The sequence below is a fragment of the Magnolia sinica genome, chromosome 1, assembly GCF_029962835.1.
Source record: "Magnolia sinica isolate HGM2019 chromosome 1, MsV1, whole genome shotgun sequence".
Lineage (NCBI taxonomy): Eukaryota > Viridiplantae > Streptophyta > Magnoliopsida > Magnoliales > Magnoliaceae > Magnolia > Magnolia sinica.
In genome coordinates, this window is record NC_080573.1 from 65,281,660 (window position 1) to 65,302,872 (window position 21,213).

General features: G+C 36.3%; 1 protein-coding gene, 2 long non-coding RNA genes and 1 pseudogene across 3 annotated transcripts; 2 read left to right on the forward strand and 2 right to left on the reverse strand.

The window, feature by feature from the left end:
- Positions 1–8,376: 8,376 nt before the first annotated feature.
- Positions 8,377–9,456, reverse strand: LOC131246306 (uncharacterized; annotated as a pseudogene).
- Positions 9,457–10,075: 619 nt separating this feature from the next.
- Positions 10,076–12,962, forward strand: LOC131250731 (uncharacterized). The gene is made up of 3 exons (XR_009173426.1): positions 10,076–10,703; positions 11,391–11,746; positions 12,831–12,962. It is a non-coding gene; the product is annotated as an uncharacterized LOC131250731 (long non-coding RNA).
- A 2,038-nt stretch (positions 12,963–15,000) lies between these two features.
- Positions 15,001–20,059, forward strand: LOC131246357 (structural maintenance of chromosomes protein 4-like). The gene is made up of 3 exons (XM_058246447.1): positions 15,001–15,109; positions 19,662–19,838; positions 19,935–20,059. Exons 1-3 carry the CDS (start codon positions 15,059–15,061, stop codon positions 19,947–19,949), a joined length of 243 nt encoding a protein of 80 aa, XP_058102430.1. The 5' UTR covers positions 15,001–15,058; the 3' UTR covers positions 19,950–20,059.
- On the reverse strand, positions 16,507–17,671 carry LOC131246415 (uncharacterized). Its single transcript, XR_009171369.1, has 3 exons — positions 17,625–17,671; positions 17,122–17,179; positions 16,507–16,600 (listed from the first exon to the last, which is right to left on the reverse strand). It is a non-coding gene; the product is annotated as an uncharacterized LOC131246415 (long non-coding RNA).
- Positions 20,060–21,213: the final 1,154 nt, after the last annotated feature.

Consider the following 21,213-nt stretch of genomic DNA (forward strand, 5'->3'; position numbering starts at 1 on the left):
GAGGGCGGAACATGAAGATTGTATTCCAATTATCTCCTTTTCTAATGATGACCTAATTTGTAGTAGAGAACACAATAGGCCATTGATGATCGTGGGTCATGTTCGCGGCAAACAGGTTAAGTGAATAATGCTCGATAATGGGTATGTGGTAAACTTATTGCCACTGATGATGCTAAATGAATTGGGTTATCGATGTTCAATCCTGTGCCCTAGTAGAATGATGATACAAGGCTTTAATCAAGATGGACAACATGCACTTAGTAAGATCACAATAACACTGGAAATAAGATAGTTAACTACAAATGTTGTCTGCCATGTTATAAATGCAGTGGCGACATATAATCTCCTTCTGAGAAGACCATGGATGCATCAGTATGGCATTATACCTTCCACCTTAAACTAGAGTTTCAAGTACTGTAAAGATGGGGTGCAACACAAAGTGCTAACTGATGCAAGGCTGTATACAGAAGCTGAAGTCTTCTTTGTAGACGCCGGTTATTTCGATGAATTTACTAATATAAAAGAGATGAGAAATGGTGAGAATGAGGCCCTAGAAAATGTTTGCATTGAAATCGTAAAGGAAAAAGAGACAGAATCGTTGGGAACAGAAAAGATGAGAAAGAAGTTCTATTTTGTACCAAAGCATCTGCGACAGCCGGGACAACCACCGTTAACATTATTGTCACCGGAACAGTTGGAGATTCTGCAGTCTAATTACATAGTGCCGCTCCCGTATGTTAAAAGGAGTAAACCATTCCCTCTCATCCCGAAAAGATTTCATGTCAAGCCCAATGCAAAAATACCTAGAGCCAATTGAATTCTACGCCCCTCAGAAGTAAAGACAAAAGAAACAACCGACAATGATGTGAGGCATGGAAAATTAACATCCAAAGATCTTGAGAGATATAGTCCGACAAGTAGGAAAATATGAAGAATATGGGCTTTGATTACGAAGAACCAGTTGGCTTAAAATAAGGAAACGGAATTCAGAATCCGATTGGAGTTAATCAGAAAAAGTGAGAAAAGTTTCTAGGACTAGGGGCGAAAGCTTCAGTAAACATGGTTACAGTCAACTAGGCAGGGGAAACAAACTATGAGATGGTTAGAAATCCTAAAATAGCTCCGAAGTAGATGGAAGACGGGGGGCAACCGACAGTTGACAGTTTGCGAGAGATAAACTTGGGAACGAAAGAAGAACCGTGAAATACATTCATAAGTGTCAGTCTGCCAGAGGAAGAAGTTAATCAGTATATCAGGCTTCTGAAAGAGAACAAAGATGTCTTTGCCTAGACATATGAAGAAATGCCAGGCTTAGAACCATCTGTGGCAATGCACCGATTAAACATTTGCAAAGATACAAGGCCGATCAAGCAAGCACAAAGGCAGTTTCATCCGGACTTGGTCCCTCTAATAGAATAAGAAATAAGCAAGCTAATAAAAATTGGTTTCATTAGAGAGGTCAAATATCCTAAATGGATATCGAATGTTATCCTAGTAAAGAAGAAAAATGGATAGATCAGGGTCTGTGTTAACTTCAGAGATCTGAATGAAGATTGTCCGAAAGATGACTTTCGCTGCTGATTACCGAACTACTGATTGATAGTATGACACAATATGCCGTCATGACCTTTATGGATGGTTACACCAGTTATAACCAGATAAGAATCCCCCCCGAAGACGAAGAAGTAACAACTTTCAGAACTTCCTTGGGGATATATTGCTATAAAGTTATGCCATTCAGTTTGAAGAATACGAGCGCAACATATCAGAGGGAAATGCAGAACATATTTGAAGACATGATGCACAAACATGTTGAGTGCTACGTGGTCGATCTAGTAGTTAGATCAAACCACCACAAAGAACACCGCAAACACCTGGCTTTGGTATTCCGTAGACTCAGAAAGAAGTAGCTAAAGATGAATCCAGTCAAATGTGCATTCGGGGTATCGTCGGGGAAGTTTGTAGGTTTCGTTGTAAGGCACAGGGGAATCGAGATCGATCCAGAGAAAGTCAAGGCTATTGGAGATATGTTACCCGTAAAAATGTTGAAGGAATTGAAAGCTTGCAAGGGAAATTAGATATCTTTTGCCGCTTTATCTCAAATTTGGCAAGAAGGTGCCAACCATTTTCTCACTTAATGAAGAAAGGAACAGAATTTATATGGGACAAGTCTTATCAGAATGCTTTCGACTCGGTAAAAGAATTGTTGAAACAGCCTCCAGTGTTAACAGCTCCGGTGAAGGGTAGACCTCTTATCCTGTATATATTAGTGACCGAGAATTCATTAGGAGCCTTGTTGGCATAAGTAAATGACGATGGGAAGGAAGCAACACTTTATTATCTAAGTTAAACGTTAATAGGTGCGGAACGCAACTATACGCCGATTGAAAAAGTACGTTTGGCATTAATATTTGTAGTTTAGAAGCTAAGACATTATTGTCTGTCCCACAACACAACCCTGATGTCTTGAGCAGACCCCATCAAGTTTTTATGACAAGGCTGATGTTATCAGGAAGATTAGCAAAGTGGATGTTGTTGTTATCAGAATACATGATTACATATGAATCAGCGAAAGCAATAAAAGGGCAAGCAGTGGAAGATTTTCTGGTGGCTCATCTAGTAACAAATAATGAAGTCATTCTTGATGAATTTCCCGATGAACAAGTCATGATGATCGAATCATCAAATTCATGGCAAATGTTTTTTGACGGTGCATCACGAACAACAGGAGCAGGTGCTGGATTGATATTTATCACCTCCAAGGTGATTGATTGCCTTATTCTTTCACGTTGGGTACTGCATGCACAAATAATGAAGCCGAGTATAATGCCCTCATCATTGGAATGGAGATTGCTAGCGAATTGAAGATAAGACACTACGACTTTATGGGGATTCCAAGCTGGTTATAAATCAGCTGACGACTGAGTTTGAAACAAGGAAACAAGAACTTCTGCCATACTATCAAAAAGTGCAACAATTGTTAGAACAATTCCTTCATGTCAAAATCAAGCATGTGCCACGGTACGAGAATGTAAAGGCAGATGCTTTGGCCAGTCTAGCGGCAGCGTTATCTTGCTGAGATCGAAGTCCCCTGCAAGTGACAATAGAGGAAAGAAGATTTTTTCCCTTGGCAGAAATCATCAATGAAGTCATTGAAGTTCTCTCTATATCGTGTCTTGAGGTGACAACAGATGATTGGTGTTAGCCTTTTATTGATTATTTCAGGTATGATATCCTGCCAGAAGATCAAATATTGAAACTACAAATTAAACAGAGATCGAAAAGATTTATTATGTGTAATGAGACATTATACAGAAGATCTTATAATGAAATATTGCTGTGATGTCTGGACAAGGAGGAAGCGAGTCAAGTATTGCGAGAGGCTCATTCTAGGGAATGTGGATCACATCAAGCTAGAAAAAATTTATTCCATCGAGTGCATTGGATGAGAATTATTGGCCCACAATGTTTCAAGATGACATAGATTATGCGAAACGGTGTCACGAATGTTAGATTCATGGGTATATTATACATATACCCCCTAAAGATCTCCATTAGACAGCTACTTCCTGCCCTTTTACCGCATGGGGACTCGATGTTATTGGACCTATAAATCTGCCGTCATCCAAAGGAAAGCAGTATATATTGGCAGCAATGGAATATTTCTCCAAGTGGATAGAGGCAATTGCATTACGAAATGTTAAAGAGAAGGACGTTGTTAATTTCATCCGACATGCAATAATCTATCGTCATGGCATCTCGAAGAAAATCATCACTGACAATGGCACTCCTTTCAAGAATAGGAGCATGGAGAAGCTATGTCTCAAATTCAATATTCATCATTCGTTCTCAACACCCTACTATCCATTGATAAATGGATTAGTAGAGGCATTCAACAAGATGATTGTGAAAATATTGAAGAAGATAGTGACCAGGAATAAGCGTGATTGGGATGAAAGGTAGCAAGAAGCACTATGGGCCTACAGGACTACTCATAGGACGAGAATGCAAGCTACCCTGTATTCACTAGTTTATGGCGTAGAGGCCGTCATACCAATTGAAACACAAGTTGCCTCACTTAGAGTAGCAGTGCTTTAAGTGTTATGGTTTTATACTCCTTTGGTTGTCAAATTTTGTGGTGCCAAAACCTCAATCTATGTCTTGCGTAGTTCATTGTTATAAATGTTCAAGACATTGCATCACCACTCTGAGCACTTTACTTCAAGTCAAGAACAAAGAACTACTTCAAACTACTTCAAGAAATGCAAGTACAAGCTACTACAGTAGAATGCAAGTACAAGCTACAACAGTAGAAGTGATCTTATTCAAGACTCAAGTCAGTATACAACACAAGATTAATTGTTGTTCAAGCTATAGAAGATCTCATGTTCAGTGCTACATCAAGTTCAAAGATCTCAAGCTTCATAATCTTCAAAGGTCATCTATCATCTAAAGATATGAAGTCTCGATGTTCATATCACTTTCAAGGTATGATTAACCTTAGATTGTCCTTAGGGTAGGTCATTTTGAATACATAATTCAATTGAATCATTTTACATGGAATTGGACTGTTCTAAGACTAGTCCTAAACCTTATTCGACTAGTCCTAGTACTGCCTCCTCTACTAAAAAATCAAGTAAAGGCCACAGACTATGGAAGCTTTTGGCTACAAATATAAACCATAGCTAATTTACTACGGATATAATCCGTAGCTAAAACCTCCTTAAGCTGTAGCTAAAACCTACCTTCCACCCTAATCTTATTATAGGTTGGTGGTGTTTGAGGGCCTCCATAGGGCCCATTGGAATATATGTGTTTTATCTAAGCCGTCCATAAATTTTGATATATAATTTCATTGGATGAGCCCAAAAAGTAAGTAGATTTAAGGTCTAAGTGGACCACACCATAATAAATAATAAAAAATAAATTTGTATTGTTAATATTTTATGTGGTCCATTTATAGCTTCGATCTGACTCATTTTTTAGATCAACCCTTAAAATGATCTTTTAAAATGAATGGACGGAGTAGATAAGTAACATACATCACGATGGGCCCCACAAGACCTAAAACTACGCACATAAAAGTGTCGTCCGTCACCCGCCTCCCCCCCCAAAAGAATCCCGCGTGTGCCCATCTCCCAACCCAAATCCCTCACATCTCTCTCGCGCACCCGCCCCTCTCCCAAAATCCAAACCCTCTCTTTCTCGCACCCGCGCCTCTCCCAAAACCCAAACCCTCTCTCTCTCTCGCGCCCGCGCCTCTCCCAAAACCCAAGGCCCCTCTGTTTCCTAACCTCTCTCTCTCTCTCTCTCTCGCTAGGGTTTTCAAAACCCCCTTTCGCTGCAAACTCATCGTTGATCTATGATCACTACTTGTGTTAGGGTTTTTAAAACCCCTTTCATCCTACCCTCATCACCGCCTCGACTTCTCCACCAGCCACATAATAGCTAGTTGGGTTTTTGGGCAGAGGAGGTTTCTAGGGGTTTGACCTTGCTCTGATGTGGTTTCAGCAGTACATTCGAGTGTGGATGAGTATTTGGCCGATTGGTTCGGTTTGAATCAATCCAAGTATCAATGGGCGTTGAACGATTACTATGAGAGCAAGGGAATTGTGAGTTTGAACATCTACTTTTCATTCATTTTTTTCTTGGTTTTTTGAATTTTGAATTTTGGGATTTGATTCGGAATTCCACTTGTGATTCTTCTCTGATCTTATGAGGTTTTTACTGAATTTATCTGCTCTCTTTTCATGATCTTGTGAAGATTTGTAAATTTTATTAATTTCTCTTGGTCTGAATGAGTGATTCATTTATGAGATGATTAAAAGCAAGTTTTCTATTGTGAAGCATGTGGAAATTTGTGCTAGGTTTTTTTTTTTAATTTTTTTTTAATTTTTAATAATATGAAATCTTCTAATATACTACAAAGAAATAACTACAAAAATTCTAAAGGAAATACGGAAGCACATGAGGGCCCTGGTGGCTATTCCTGTTAACAAAGAAGGTATCATAGTAGAGGTGGCCTTCAGCCAGAGCATGGAGAAAGGTCTGAAGTCGAATTATGATGCTCTGTGGGAACACATCCAAGAGGAGAACTATTTGATTTTCCTTTCACATATTTTGCTATTGTTGGCTAGTTTGATTTTCCTTTAAAAAACTAGGGTTATATTATTTATGGATGTGGATTGCATTTTATATTTATAAAGTAAATAGAAGGTATTGTTCTTTCACAGATTTCCTACAATAGAAGGTATCGTAGTTCCTTCAAATTGCAATTATATTCTACTCAACTCCAGTCACTAACAATTAGAAAGTCATTTCTGATTTATTGAACTGATAAATTAAATTCAATTTGGTATTGCATCCAATTGCATTGTTAATCTCTGAATAAATACATATTGTGTCCATGGTGTGTGAATGCACATTTATTGAAATATGACAAACTTTCCCCCTTCATTGCCACAACTCCACACTCATCAATTCCCTTATTGCCAGCTAATCATAAAAAAGTATTGTTAATGGAACAAGTGTAGAAATGACCCCACCTTCAAATGAAAATGGATCCAGCCTGAAGGTCAGTGCTCTTTTCAGTTGGCATATTTACAAGATTAAAAAAAAGCAAAAAGTTTTACTATTTCAGTCATCTTCATACCATTTATCCAACTATGTTCATTTAGTTTGCGAAGGATTATGGTTAAACCCCAATTTAAACCTAATAAGGGGATTGCTCCTAGTTGGCTTGAAACTTGATTGGATACTCGTTGTTCATATGAAACATTGTATGGTTTACTGTGCTATGTAATTTCAGTTTTCGAGATAGAAGGTATGAATATAAAGGTCTTAATAAGGTATGGAAGGGAAAATTAGCAGAGGCTAAGGTAGAAAGAAAAATTAAACAGTTAGATAGCACAAATTTAGAGATCCTCTGAGATTAGAGGATCCCAACTAACACTTTGGATTCTTTTCAACTGAGTGTGGTCTGCCTTTGTATTTTCTTGTTAACTTTCAATTCCTAGATTGGGGTTAAGTTGTGTTGTTTATTAATTTCAAGAAGGGGCATCCCTTTCTTGTTATACTTTGTGGTGTAATTCCTTTTTGTTTGGTGCTAATGAGATGCTTATAGTACCAATAAAAATATAGAAATAAATAAAAGGAAAAGAAAGAAGGAGAAAAAAGAAGATCCGTTTTGGCATCATTGCCATTTGGGATCGATTTGTAAAAAAGCCGAGTTATTTGATTCTCTAGCTGCTTGGACCAAACTAGCTTCTGATTCCTGGACACAAATTGTTGAACCAAACTAGCCTCTGATTCTTCAAAGTTGCTAATGGGTGCATTTTTTTTTGTCTACCTATTTTGCCTTCCCTTGTGTTTGTTTTTCTTAGACTATCAGTGGTCCTAGAATTATAGGAATTTTAGTAAAGGAGCAGCTATTGTCTATAGAGATGCTTCTTTTGTCTCTTGCAGTTGTAAGCTTTCCCATCATGAAATAGGTTATAAACTCATAAAGTTGTTCATAGTTATGTGTATTATTCATGGTCATCTTTATAGGAATGGTGAAATGAAATCCTTGGAGACTTTTGTATTCTCCATTCTTTATTATCTTCTCATAAAATGAAAAATTAAAAAAGAAGTTTTGATGTTGTTGTCATTCAGCAAGGATATCGTTTTGGAAGCATTCATCTTAAGAAATCTGTTTGTATTACAGGCTATTGCATCAATGATGTGGGCACATGAAGCAGACCCAACAAACTTGGAAGGGCTTCTTGCTCTTAGTGTGAGTCACACTAATGGTTAGTGACTGATTACCCATGTAGTAGCTGTGTGTAGAAGCTAGCAGACTGTGTTAAAGATGGTCCATTTTATTGAGCCTGAAGTCCTCTAAATTTCTGTTCACAATCATATGCTTGTATATGGTGGTTGTTACATATCAAAATATCTTTTAGCTTTTCAGACTAATTTTTCTACCATACTTTCCTTTCTAATGTTTTAGCTACCTATTGTGATGCATTTGCTGAAAGTTTTGTTCTGCAGTTTCTACAGTTAGATACTGAATGGTGTGATATACATTAACAAAATGTGATAGGACTCATGCAAGATCTTGCTGTTTTGTAAGTTTTCTACTATCTTCTCAAATTCTTTTAATTTTTAAAAAAAAATTATTTTCTTCTCATATAATTGCATGCATATTTTCTTGTACTGTGAAGAAAACATTCCAGCAGGTGTTGCTTTTGTATTAGTATTAACCTTCAATGTTGGCTTTCCATTTAAACTATCATCATTATCTTAATCTTTCTTGTAGCAATTTGGGTCGTGCTTCTAAATAGTTGGCAGAAGTCCTATGATATGTCTGCTGACCAAACCATGTGCTCTCTCATTTACCTGACATTGAAATTGGCCATGGCAGAGGTGCATATTGTAACAACATTCACATATCATCTCTTAATTTATGCACTTCAAAGGTTGAGTTTCCCCGACTACGGCCTCAATTCTTGGTCGTGTTGATGAGTTGTGTGAGCTTTCCTTTGAACCAGTGATTCCTAACTAGTCTCTTGGTCTCATTTCAAAGTTATATCTTCTATTTTCCTTATATTTCTTAATATATTGTTTCTTGTGCAAGTCCTATTCATCAATACTTCAGATTGTAATTATTCTTCACTCTACTTTCTGCTTTTTTTCCTTTCCTTTTCTTGCTTTTTCTTTTTTCTTCTTCTTTTCTTTTCTAGCTTACCGTATCTTGAAGAGAGTCTTTAGTTTCACTACCAGCTTCCACTATTCAATAGACAAGTCATCCCGATAATTTGATTTAAGTGTGTCGATAGATTTCCTCGAGATGTGGCTAACAAGCTCATCATCAATCTCAAAATGCCTGCCATACATCTTCTGTTGTTCTTTGGCGTTGGTGCTAGCAATCTTTATGGCCACCTATTGGCCTTTCTTTGCTATATCAACCTGTTTGTGGTTAATCTTAATTAAAATCCCTTAAAGGAATACAGATTGGAGTGCCGACCTTTGCAATCCCTTCAAGGACATCAACACCCAAGACAATTGGATCTTTTTTATTGGAAATACAGTTCCGCATAATCTTTAGAACATAGGGGAAGATGCATCTTCTGCAGCTTCCTTCTTCTTTTCTTCCTTAAGATTGTCAATATAAGCCTTGAACTGATCAAACAAGTGATAGCTAATATCAGCAATGAATATCTTCACACCAGTCTCATCTGCAAGCTCTCGAGCCTCAGGTGTTACTTTGACATCGAACTCTAAGATGATGGCATATTCCTTCCTCTCAAGCATAACACTAGCCCTCATAACATCCCTTGGATAAACATTCCTGATTACCAGACCATAGCCCCACTTGTACAAATTTTCAGGTCAAGGATCAGAAATTCTTCTTGACTGTAACTTTAAGCACGTAATATCAAGAGGAAGATGTGATGTTAAATAGTCTTTTTTTATCCTTTGAGTTGGTAATTTCCTCTCATAGGTTGTTCCTATCTATTAGGTGCCTTTTCATTTATAACATGTAAATTTTTATTTCTTTTAAGTTCAGCCTTCTGTTGTCTTTGTTTTTACATTGGCCCTCTGTCAATTACTACTTATGAGAACATGTTTACTGGTGGTAACTTGTAAATGTATGCATTGAATCTCTCATACAAATAAGAACATGTGTACTTGGCGGTAAGCAACAACACACTTTCTTGTATAATAATAATTAAATTGAAAGACATCCATCCAAGTACAACCCTCCATTTAGCAAGTAAGCAACATCACACTTTCCTCTTCATCAATGGACCAACATCATCTTTGGACTATTGCCCTGTTCTCAAATGCACACAGTACTTGCTGATGAATGATATCCCACCAGGTTGGGTGAACTCAAAGACTCCACCGAGTCTTACTTGACTCAGACTCTGTATAATAATAATTAAATTGAAAATATTTAGAATCGTAACAAATATTTAAAATAGTTATGATTGGAAAAAATATATACAATAGTTGAAATAAACAAGCAGCACATGGGTCATTGGTTATGGACCTTTTAGTTCAGAACTCATTGGCTACCTTCAACATATGTTAAAAATGGTTGACCAAGCAAGCAAATTAGGCTCAATTCACCATGAGTTAAGTCAACTCGACTGAGGCTTGTCCAACTTAGGACTAAGCCACACCTACAAACGATTTTCCTAGTGAATTGGCTTGAAATCTTGTTGAGTTATTGTTAGAACTTTGACTCTCATGGCTTCTGCTATGAAAAGCAAAATTTCAATAGGCTCGAATAGCTTAAAATTCGGGTCTAAAGCATTTCTGGGTCTGTTTGCAGCCCCTTCTTATATTGCATACTTCCTAATGGTTTTTCTCTATAGGATGGTTCTGTGATATTTTCCTCTTGCTTATTTTTAATCTCTGTGGTTTTACTCAGGCTATCTTTCCTATTTGATTCTTTAGTGTACATATTCTAAGTACTGCTATGCTGAAATTTTGTATAAGTTGTGCTGAGTTTTGGGTGTAATTCTTAATAATTTAACCACATTTAAACTCAAGTGAATGATTTTTTTGCATTGTGTTTTTTATTTTTTTTAGTAAATTAGTTCAAGAATCAGTTACAAAATGAAGAAGGCAAGGTAGTAACTCCCAACTATGTTCTTATTTATGAATACAATGAAGGAGATTGAATTCTTGTCGGCAATGTGCCATGGGAGTATGTCTATTACATTTGATTTTGCATTTCTGTTGTTGCAAACTTCTCTAAAAAGTATAAATCAACTATTGTTTCTAGCTTTTGATGCATTTATTATCTAATAAAATCAGCATTGCAGGGTAATCCAGTTTTAAATTTTGTCAATATCCATTGATGAGGCATGGAGATTGTAGTGCTCTTTTTATTGTTAGATTTGTTAGATCTAGATATTCATTGGAATTTCAGCTTTGCTCCTTTAACATGATTGAAGGCGGTCTTTAGAAAAGCTAAAGCTTGTTCTTTAATGGGTTTCCTTTTTTTTTTTTCTATTATTGAGAGCATCATTGACATGAAAGGGTGGATTGGTTGCTAAAAATAGGTTCTTGGAGGAACATTAGGAGATTTTCTTACACTTTGGGTAGGTTTTTGTGTACTGAGTAAACGCTTTTGAGGTCAAATCTTGGAGATGCATCAACTGTAGTAGGGGTGTTTTTTTCCCTAACCTTGGATCAAATCTTGGGATGTTTATACCTTAATCAGGCCTTTTTTAGGGGTTTTTTCTTTTGCTGGGTTTTATTTTTCTGTAAAATGAAGTAGATCTGGTTTGATTTTCATGTTCTTCTACCCTCATAGCTCTGATCTTGTTGAAATGTTAGGTTTTGATTGTTAATTGTAGATCTGGTTTATGTTTTTTTTTTTTCCTTTCAACGAGAAGATTTGATTGTAAGAACTCCTGGCCAGAAATAGAGAATACCTTCGTGGGCAGCCACCTCAGGCTAGTATGTCGTACCGCGCCTTGTGTTATAATTAAGGTCTTTTGCATGGGAACTTCTTCTCTAGTTTTATTGTAGGTAAGATCACCTTTCTTGATATTTTGCATTTTTTCTGGCAACTCTGATAAGGTTCATTATGTATTTTGCATTTTTTCTAGCAGCTCACATGTTCTTGGTTGATGAGACTAGATAGCAGAAAATTATAAGTAGGAGATTTGCAGGAAAGCTTTAAAGTCTAAAGATTAAAAACTAACAAAATTAAGGCAGAGAATGGATTATGAAAGAATACTAGAAGGTGAGCAATTCAATCCATGAAATTTAAAGCATTGACATGACTCACATCTAATAAATCCATGGTTGCCATGAGTGAAAATGTGTTTTGGTATCCTTTTTTTAAATGTTTTACTGCATTCATTTTTTCTGTTTTGTGATTTTGGAATGAAATGGTTATTTTACCTTATTTATACACAGATATATAATGTGTGTATCACTGATTCTTCCATTTTGGCCTCTCTTTCCATCTAGACATACAAGAAGGCATGAGTTGGCATTTAAGGAGTTCATTTCCTTCAATTTAATCCAATTGATAAGCAAATGACTCTTAATTATATTGATTGTCAAGGGAAAATGCATCCTTAACAAAGGTGCGCCATAGTAGGTAATGTTGCAATTGCCTTTGTGGTTTTCTTATTATCAACAACTCTAATTGTCAGTGGCTAGTCGGTTGCCTATCCTCCTTAGCCAATGGTTTTACAAATTCTAAATCTTACACACATTTAGCCATAGAGCATAGAGTTAACACTGATTAATAAAGGACTTCCATCACTTGCTAGATCTAATACTCTCAATAATTTAAATTCTGAAACCATTCTACACAAAGGAAGAGGACAACTCATTTTCTTATATGGTCTTTGGTCAACCTTTTTGCATGGCTCAAATATCCTGCATTGAAACTCATGCCAACATCATGGTTTTTGGTCATTGGGTTCATTGACTGAATGTAAGTTGTTCTCTTGGTTTGTGGCTATTCTCAATTTCCATGAGCTCCCAAGTATAGTTGCTCATTGAGATCATGGAAAAGGCCTAGATGATGGCATTGCTCAGGAATTTGGCTTAGGTACATTTTTGGGTTTCAATTATTATTCTTTTTTCACTTGATCTATGATAACATCTGCGACATGCATTGCTTGAATGGAAACTGAATGAACAAGATAAAGAATTTTCCCTATCTTGCCTTCCAAATTCTCTTCCTTGTGGTTCTTTTGCTGGATTTAGATAATATTTATCAATTCTAATTTTTTTTTAATGGGATTCTAATTCAGGGAAGCCTTTGCTCCTTATAATTTTGTTGAATGACGGTTTGTTATTTGTTTTCTCAGGAAAGCTCTCTTTACAAATATCATGTGGAGAAACTTACTTGTTCAGGCATGTATCTATTTTCTCTTATACCTTATGAAAACCTAAGAGAATTAAATGAATGTAATTATATTAAAATTAGAGATTGATTGAGACTATTTAAGGGATTATAGGTAAGAGCATTTTGCATCTGAAGCACTATAATCGTGACCATACTAAGAAAGTGAAAAATACGATCATATTTGTCCTATGCCAAGTCTTTATATATATATATATATATATATAAAATTTATTGGAGTGAAGGGCAAACCATCTGCCCAAACCTTTTTGTTCTTTGAATCAATGAGATTATATTTCTTGTTGATGTGTTTGTTGCTGACAACGTTAACAAATTTGATGATATTAACATAGCCCAGAGCTTCCTTCGAATGATATCAACATAGCCCACCCAATTATTGATTCTTATTAATCACATTATCTTCGATATCTGAACTAGAAATAATTAGAAATCTATTTTCTACCAACAAGATGTTGAAAGGGATATTGAATTATACTGCTGAATTTGCTACTCACCGTTGACTTTATTTAGTTATTAATTTATTTACAATTCTACAGTAAATATCACAATTCCCAGAGGTACGTACTACTATAAAATCTTTTTTTTTCTAAGAGAGAACAAAGTTTTTATTAAAAGCCTTACTAAAAGGCAAGAAAATGCACCATTTCCTCTGCTTTCCACTAGAGTTCTATTATATCTTGGAGGGAACTTCACCCTTATCAAAGGAGGAGGTGGGCCCTATTGTCGAGAAGCTAAAGGTGCTCGGAGCTACTGTTGTATTGGAATGATTTAATATATTTTTTCTTTCTCAAATTATTTCCAGAGTATAGGGATTTCAAGTTTTCTATTTCTGACACTGTAACCATATATTAATTTGAAATAAGGACTTTGAGTATGAAGCGCTGGAAGAAGTCCTGCATTATTACTTTCAGGGATACCATGGAGTTATTAAAGAAGGAAGACCGGTCTACATCGAGAGACTTGGTAAAGCTGAACCAAACAAGCTTTTGCACATTACTATAGTAGACAGCTACTTAAGGTATCATGTATAGGAGCATGAGAGGGTCTTCCTCTATGAAAGTTCATTACTATGAGGACGTATATAATAAGATGAAGGTTCATTGCTTCACATTACCATTTTCATATTCATTTCAGTTATGATATGGCATAATTTTTGTTCTTGATATGGCAATATGCCTTTGACATGGACATTAGGCTAGGCCAGGTTGGCCCACAGGACAACCTAATCATTGGCCCTGGCCCGGCCTAACTCAGGTACTAAGCTTGGATTTTAAGCACTGGCCCACTTCTTAGGCCCACACATGTGAAGGAGGAACAACGTTTACAGATTGGTCCCTATGACGAACTGGCCAGCCTTAACCAAAAAATATGGCCTATAAGACCCACCCAATGATTGGCTTGGATCTCCTTTGTTTATGGATGAATTAAAAATGTGAGTCTTCAAAATTCTCTTTGTTTATGGATGAATTGAATGGGTTTACACCAAAATAGTTTCTGCAACTTATATGTGCATCTTCTATTGGAGTTGATTGTGCTGTGCTACATGGAGTTGGTTCGGTGTTATGGTTGAGACCCATAAGCCATAGATGTATGCAAGTTATTGCAACATCCAATACTTCTGAAACAGGGCATGTCTTGTTTATGCAAGTTATTTACATTTTTTAATTTACATTTTATCTGAAAATGCTATAGACTTTTTGGTCGGCATATAGGGTCAATGCAACCTATGCACTTCATTTTGGTGGACAGTGTATGGTAGGTCAAAACTACTTGGAGTGCGTGCTGCCCATGTGACCATCTTTAAGGTACAACCAGTGTTTTAAATAAAGCCCGTAGCGTATGCTACATATCGCAGCATGGTTGTAGCGCTGCGTATCGTCCTAAATAGCATAAATCCCCTATAGTGTACGCTACAGGGGTCCTAGCGTATGCTATAGCTACGTAGCACATAGCGTACATAGCGTAAGCTACAATTTATTTTTTTTAATTACTTTTTTTTTATATTTTCTTTGTATTTAATGTTGAGGAATGCGATACTTGTATTGTACTGATACTTTTAACCTATGTGATTTTTATTTCTTTTCATAATTGTGACTTATGTGATAGGTTTTCAAGTGAGATGAACGAGTTTCAAAACAAAACAGTCTGCAGTTTTGAGAAGCGATTCCTAGGATGTATGTGTGTTTCAGGGGCCATCTGCATCTTGGAAGCATACAATGGACGGTAAGGAAAACCCTCGAGTTCCCTTCTTTGAATCATGAAAAGGTATTTGTGCTGAATCCCATGCATTTGTACTGAATTCCATGCATTGGCAATATTAGGCATGCTCATGAGCAGGACATGCATAATTCCGTAAAAATTGATGGAGCAGACTCAGATGTGCGTCGGAGCTATCCGGATGTTGAGCGGGGGTCCCTTAAAGGTGAGAACCGCTGTTATGACCATGATGAAGCTGTCCATTTCTTATGGACATCATTGGAGAGGCCTGGCCATTTAGACAGGCTGTGTTTATGTATTTGCTTGAAATTAATGGAGCAGACCCGGATGTACGTCGGAGCTATTCGGATGAGCAGGGGTCCTTGGAAGGTGGGAACCACTATTATGACCATGATGAAGTTGTCAATTTCCTATGGACAGCATTAGAGGGGCCTGACATTTGGACAGGCCGTGTTTATGTATTTGCTCGAAATTAATGGAGCAAATCCGGATGTGCGTCGGAGCTATCCAGATGAGCGGGGATCCCTAGAAGGTGGGAACCGCTGTTATGACCATGATGAAGCTGTCCATTTCTTATGGACAACATTAGAAGGGCTTAGCCATTTGGACAAGCCGTGTTTATGTATTTGCTTGAAATTAATAGAGTAGACCCGGATGTGCGTCGGAGCTATCCGGATGAGTGGGGGTCCCTGAAAGGTGGGAACCACTATTATGACCATGATGAAGCTGTCCATTTTCTATGGACAGCATTGGAGGGGCCTGGCCATTTGGACATGCCGTGTTTATGTATTTGTTAGAAATTAATGGAGCAAACCCGGATATGCGTTGGAGCTATTCGGATGAGCGGGGGTCCCTGGAAGGTGGGAACCGCTGTTATGACCATGATAAAGCTGTCCATTTTCGATGAACAGTATTGAAGGAGCCTGACCATTTGGATAGGCCGTGTTTATGTATTTGCTCAAAATTAATGGAGTAGACCCGGATGTGTATCGGAGCTATCCAGATGAGCAAAGGTCCCTGAAAGGTGGGAACCGCTGTTATGACCATGATGAAGCTGTCCATTTCCTATGGACAACATTGGAGGGGCTTGGCCATTTGGACAGGCCGTGTTTATATCTGTATTTGCAGGTACCACATCCTTAACCTATAACTTAAACCTATTCTCAATTCCCTAAAGCTATAACCTATAACCTAAACCTAACCCTAAACCAAAACCTAAACCTATAACCTATACTTATAACCTTAACCTATCTATAACCTTAACCTATAACCTATACTTATAACCTTAACCTATCTATAACCTTAACCTATAACCTATACTTATAACCTTAACCTAAACTTATAACCTTAACCTAAACTATAAGCTTAACCTATAACCTATACTTATAACCTTAACCTAAACTTATAACCTTAACCTAAATCTATTCTCAAATCCCAAAACCTATACTTATAACCTAAACCTAGACCTTAACCTAAACCTAAACCTATACTTATAACCTATAACCTATAACCTAAACCTTAACCTATAACCCAAACCTTAACCAATAAACTAAACCTATAACCTAAACCTAAACCTATAACCTATAACCTAAAACCTAAACCCAAACCTAAACCCGATCCCGAACCCGAACCTGAATTCCTAAACCTAAACCTTAACCTATAACCAATACTTATAACCTTAACCTAAACTTATTCTCAAATCCCAAAACCTATACCTATAACCTAAACCTAGACCTTAACCTAAACATAAACCTATACTTATAACCTATAACCTAAACCTAAACCTATAATCTATACTTATAACCTTAACCTAAAACCTAACCTAAACCTTAACCTAAAACCTAACCTAAACCTTAACCTATAACCCAAACCTAAACCTATAACCTATAACCTAAAACCTAAACCCAAACCTAAACCCGATCCCGAACCCGAACCCTATTACCTATACCTAGACCTTAACCTAAACCTAAACCTATACTTATAACCTATAACCTATAACCCAAACCTTAACCTATAACCTATAACCTAAACCTTAACCTATAACCCAAACCTTAACCTATAAACTAAACCTATAACCTAAAACCTAAAACCTAAACCCAAACCTAAACCCGATCCTGAACCCAAACCCGATTTCCTAAACCTAAACCTTAACCTATAACCTATGCTTATAACCTTAACCTAAACCTATTCTCAAATCCCAAAACCTAAACCTATAACCTAAACCTAGACCTTAACCTAAACATAAACCTATACTTATAACCTATAACCTAAACCTTAACTAATAACCCAACCTAAACCTATACTTATAACCTAAACCTATTCTTAAATCCCAAAACCCATAACCTAAACCTAAACCTTAACCTAAACCTATAACCAATAACCTATAACCTAAACCAAAACCTATAACCTAAACAAGAACCCAAACCTGAATCCCTAAACCTTAACCTAAACATATAACCTATAACCTATAACCTAAGCCTATACCTAAACCTAAACCTAAACCTATAACTTAAACCTAAACCTATAACCTAAAACCTAAACCTATAACCTAAACCCTAACCTAAACCCTATAACCTTAACTTAAACCTTAACCTAAACCTATAACCTAAACCTAAACCTAAACTTATAACCTAAACTTATTCTCAAATCCCAAAACCTATAACCTAAACCTAAACCTTAACCTATAACCCAACCTAAACCTAAACTTATAACCTAAACCTATTCTCAAATCCCAAAACCTATAACCTAAACCTATACCTTAACCTATAACCCAACCTAAACATAAACTTATAACCAAAACCTATAACTTAAACCTAAACCTTAACCTATAACCCAACGTAAACCTATACTTATAACCTAAACCTATTCTCAAATCCCAAAACCCATAACCTAAACCTAAACCTTAACCTATAACCCAACCTAAACCTATACTTATAACCTAAACCTATTCTCAAATCCCAAACCCATAACCTAAACCTAAACCTTAACCTAAACTTATAACCTATAACCTAAACCCGAACTTAAACCTGAACCCGAACCCGAACTCGAATCCCTAAACCTTAACCTAAACATATAACCTATAACCTATAACCTAAACCTAGACCTAACCTAAACTTATAACCTAAACCTAAAACTATACCTATAACCTTAACCTAAACCAAAATCTATAACCTAAATCTTAACATATAACATATAACCTATAACCTATAACCTAAACTTATAACCTATAACCAAACCTTAACCTAAACCTAAACCTATAACCTAAACCTAAAACCTAAATGTATTCTCAAATCCCTAAACCTAAACCTACACCTAATCCTAATCTCAACTCCCTAACCTAAACCTAAACCTAAACTTGAAAACCCAACCGGAACCCGAACCCGATTTCCTAAACTTAAACCTTAACTTATTCTTAATTCCCAAAAGCTATAACCTATAACATATAACCTATAACCTAAACCTAAACCTTAACCTAAACCTATAACCTATAACCTAAACCTTAACCTAAACCTAAACCTATAACCTTAACCTAAACCAAAACCAAAACCTATAACCTAAACCTTAACCTATAACCTATAACCTAAACTTATAACCTATAACCTAACATTAACCTAAACCTAAACCTATAACCTAAACCTAAAACTTAAAACCTAAACCTAAACCTAAAACCTAAATGTATGCTCAAATCCCTAAACCTAAACCTACACCTAATCCTAATCTCAACTCCCTAACCTAAACCTAAACCTAAACTTGAAAACCCAAACCTAAACCTGATCCCGAACCCGAACCCGATTTCTTAAACCTAAACCTTAACCTATTCTCAATTCCCTAAACCTATAACCTAAACCTAAACTTATAACCTAAACCTAAAACCTAAACCTAAACCTAAAACCTAAATGTATTCTCAAATCCCTAAACCTAAACCTAAACCTAAACCTAAAACCTAAATGTATTCTCAAATCCCTAAACCTAAACCTAAACCTAAACTTAAACCTATAACCTATAACATTAACATAAACTTATAACCTAAACCTACTCTCAAATCCCAAAACTATAACCTAAACCTAAACCTATAACCTAAACCTAAACCTTAACCTATAACCTAAACTCAATTCTCTAAACCTTAACATATAACCTAACTTAAACCTAAACCTATAACCTACACTTATAACCTAAACCTAAACCTAAAACGTAAATGTATTCTCAAATCCCTAAACCTAAACCTAAACCTAGACCTAAACCTATAACCTAAACTTATAACCTATGACATTAACATAAACTTATAACCTAAACCATATGGTGAGACCATTCCTTGGGAAGTGGGTACTTGTGGCTACCGATGGTCCTTCTTGTGGAAATCGTCTAGACGTTTATTTTAGCCCTACAAACCATATGGTGAGACCATTCCTTTTGTGTCAATTTCATTCCTCTTTGAGTTTTTATTAATTCATTAACAAAAAATAAAAATAAAAATGGTTATACATGATGCACTTCTTTTACTTTGTTTTTCTTTCCCCCAATGGTCATTCTGATTTATAAATGCCATGACTATTTGTAGGATGATGGAATATACGAAGCTATTGCAGGAAGTGACTTTGTCATTACTAGAGTTGCATTTCGATACGACTCTTCAAAGTACTACATAAATGACCGTGGAAGTAATTTTACTGAGGTCACTAAGAAATTGAAAGGAAAAGGAGTGGACTTGGACAACAATCGATTGTTGATTCTTCAGGTGGGTGATGATTGAAAAAGGCCTATTTACTTCTGAAAAAATATCATACCGTCAAAATATATCTTCTCTTTCAATTCTTTAACATTAAAATTTCAGGGTGAAGTCGAGTAAATTTCTCTAATGAAGCCAAAGATTTGTATTTTCAGCATTATTGTAATTATAATTGTAATTAATTGAATGAAGGATTGTAATTGATTGTAATTGTAATTGATTGAATGAAGGACTATAATTGTAATTGATTGTAATTGAATGTAATGGAATGAACGAATGAATGATTATGCAGGTGGTAATTGAATAAACAAATGATTATATATGTATATTTTTTAATGTACGAAATAGCTACGGATATTGACCATAGCCGGTAATCTGATAGCTGTAGCCATTATTAAATTTGGCATATTGCTATGGACTTTTAGCTACAGATAATATCCGTAGCTATTTATACTTATAACTATAGATATAATTGCTACAGATTATATCCGTAGCTATTGTAACCTATAGTTATGGATTAAATCCGTAGCTACAAGTTCCAGACCTATTGTTACGAACCTACAACTATAGTCGTGCTACGGACTAGCTACGGACTAGAACCATAGCCATAGGTCTAAGGCTACGGATTTTATCTGTAGCCTTTACCCATTTTTCTAGTAGTGCTCGACCAGTCTAAGAAATTCCAAGACCAGTCCTAAGTTGGTTGCAATTCTTCAGAAATTTTTGTTCGTCCACGACCAGTCTTGGACTCTATTCGACTGGTTGTGTGAACAGTGTCGACTCGTCCTACAACTAGTCCTGGTTCTACAATTCAAACTACAACAACCAATCTTTGAGTTCTACAACCAGTCGTGGGTATGCTACGACCAATCGTAGAGGGCCTACGACCAGTCGTAGACACCCTACGACTAGTCGCAGAGGGCCTACGACCAGTCGTAGACACCCTACGACCAGTCGTAGAACGGTTTTATCCGATCGCGCTCAAAAATTTAAAAATCCGTTTCTTCTACGACCAGTTATAGTGTCCTTAGGACTAGTCGTAGCCGAGTTTCTGCAACTATAAATAGAGCACGAATTTTAGAGTTTCATAACTCAATTCAAGTAAAATCAAGGGATCACTCTGAGATAAATTTGTGTTCATTTTAAGCTACTTTATGCATAATTTATATTCTCTTTTGTTAACTTTATTAATTTGATTTTGTTTCTACATTCCAATCTTAATTGAAATGAGGAATTGTGATATTCCTTCTTCTTGGAATCAAAATCAAATATAGCTAGCCCAATTGGTTTAATTTAAAATCAATTAGAACCTAGAACCATTTTAAAGTGAGTATTAGACTTTGAACTTCTACATTCGATCTTCTACTCTGACTGGTTCTTCCGG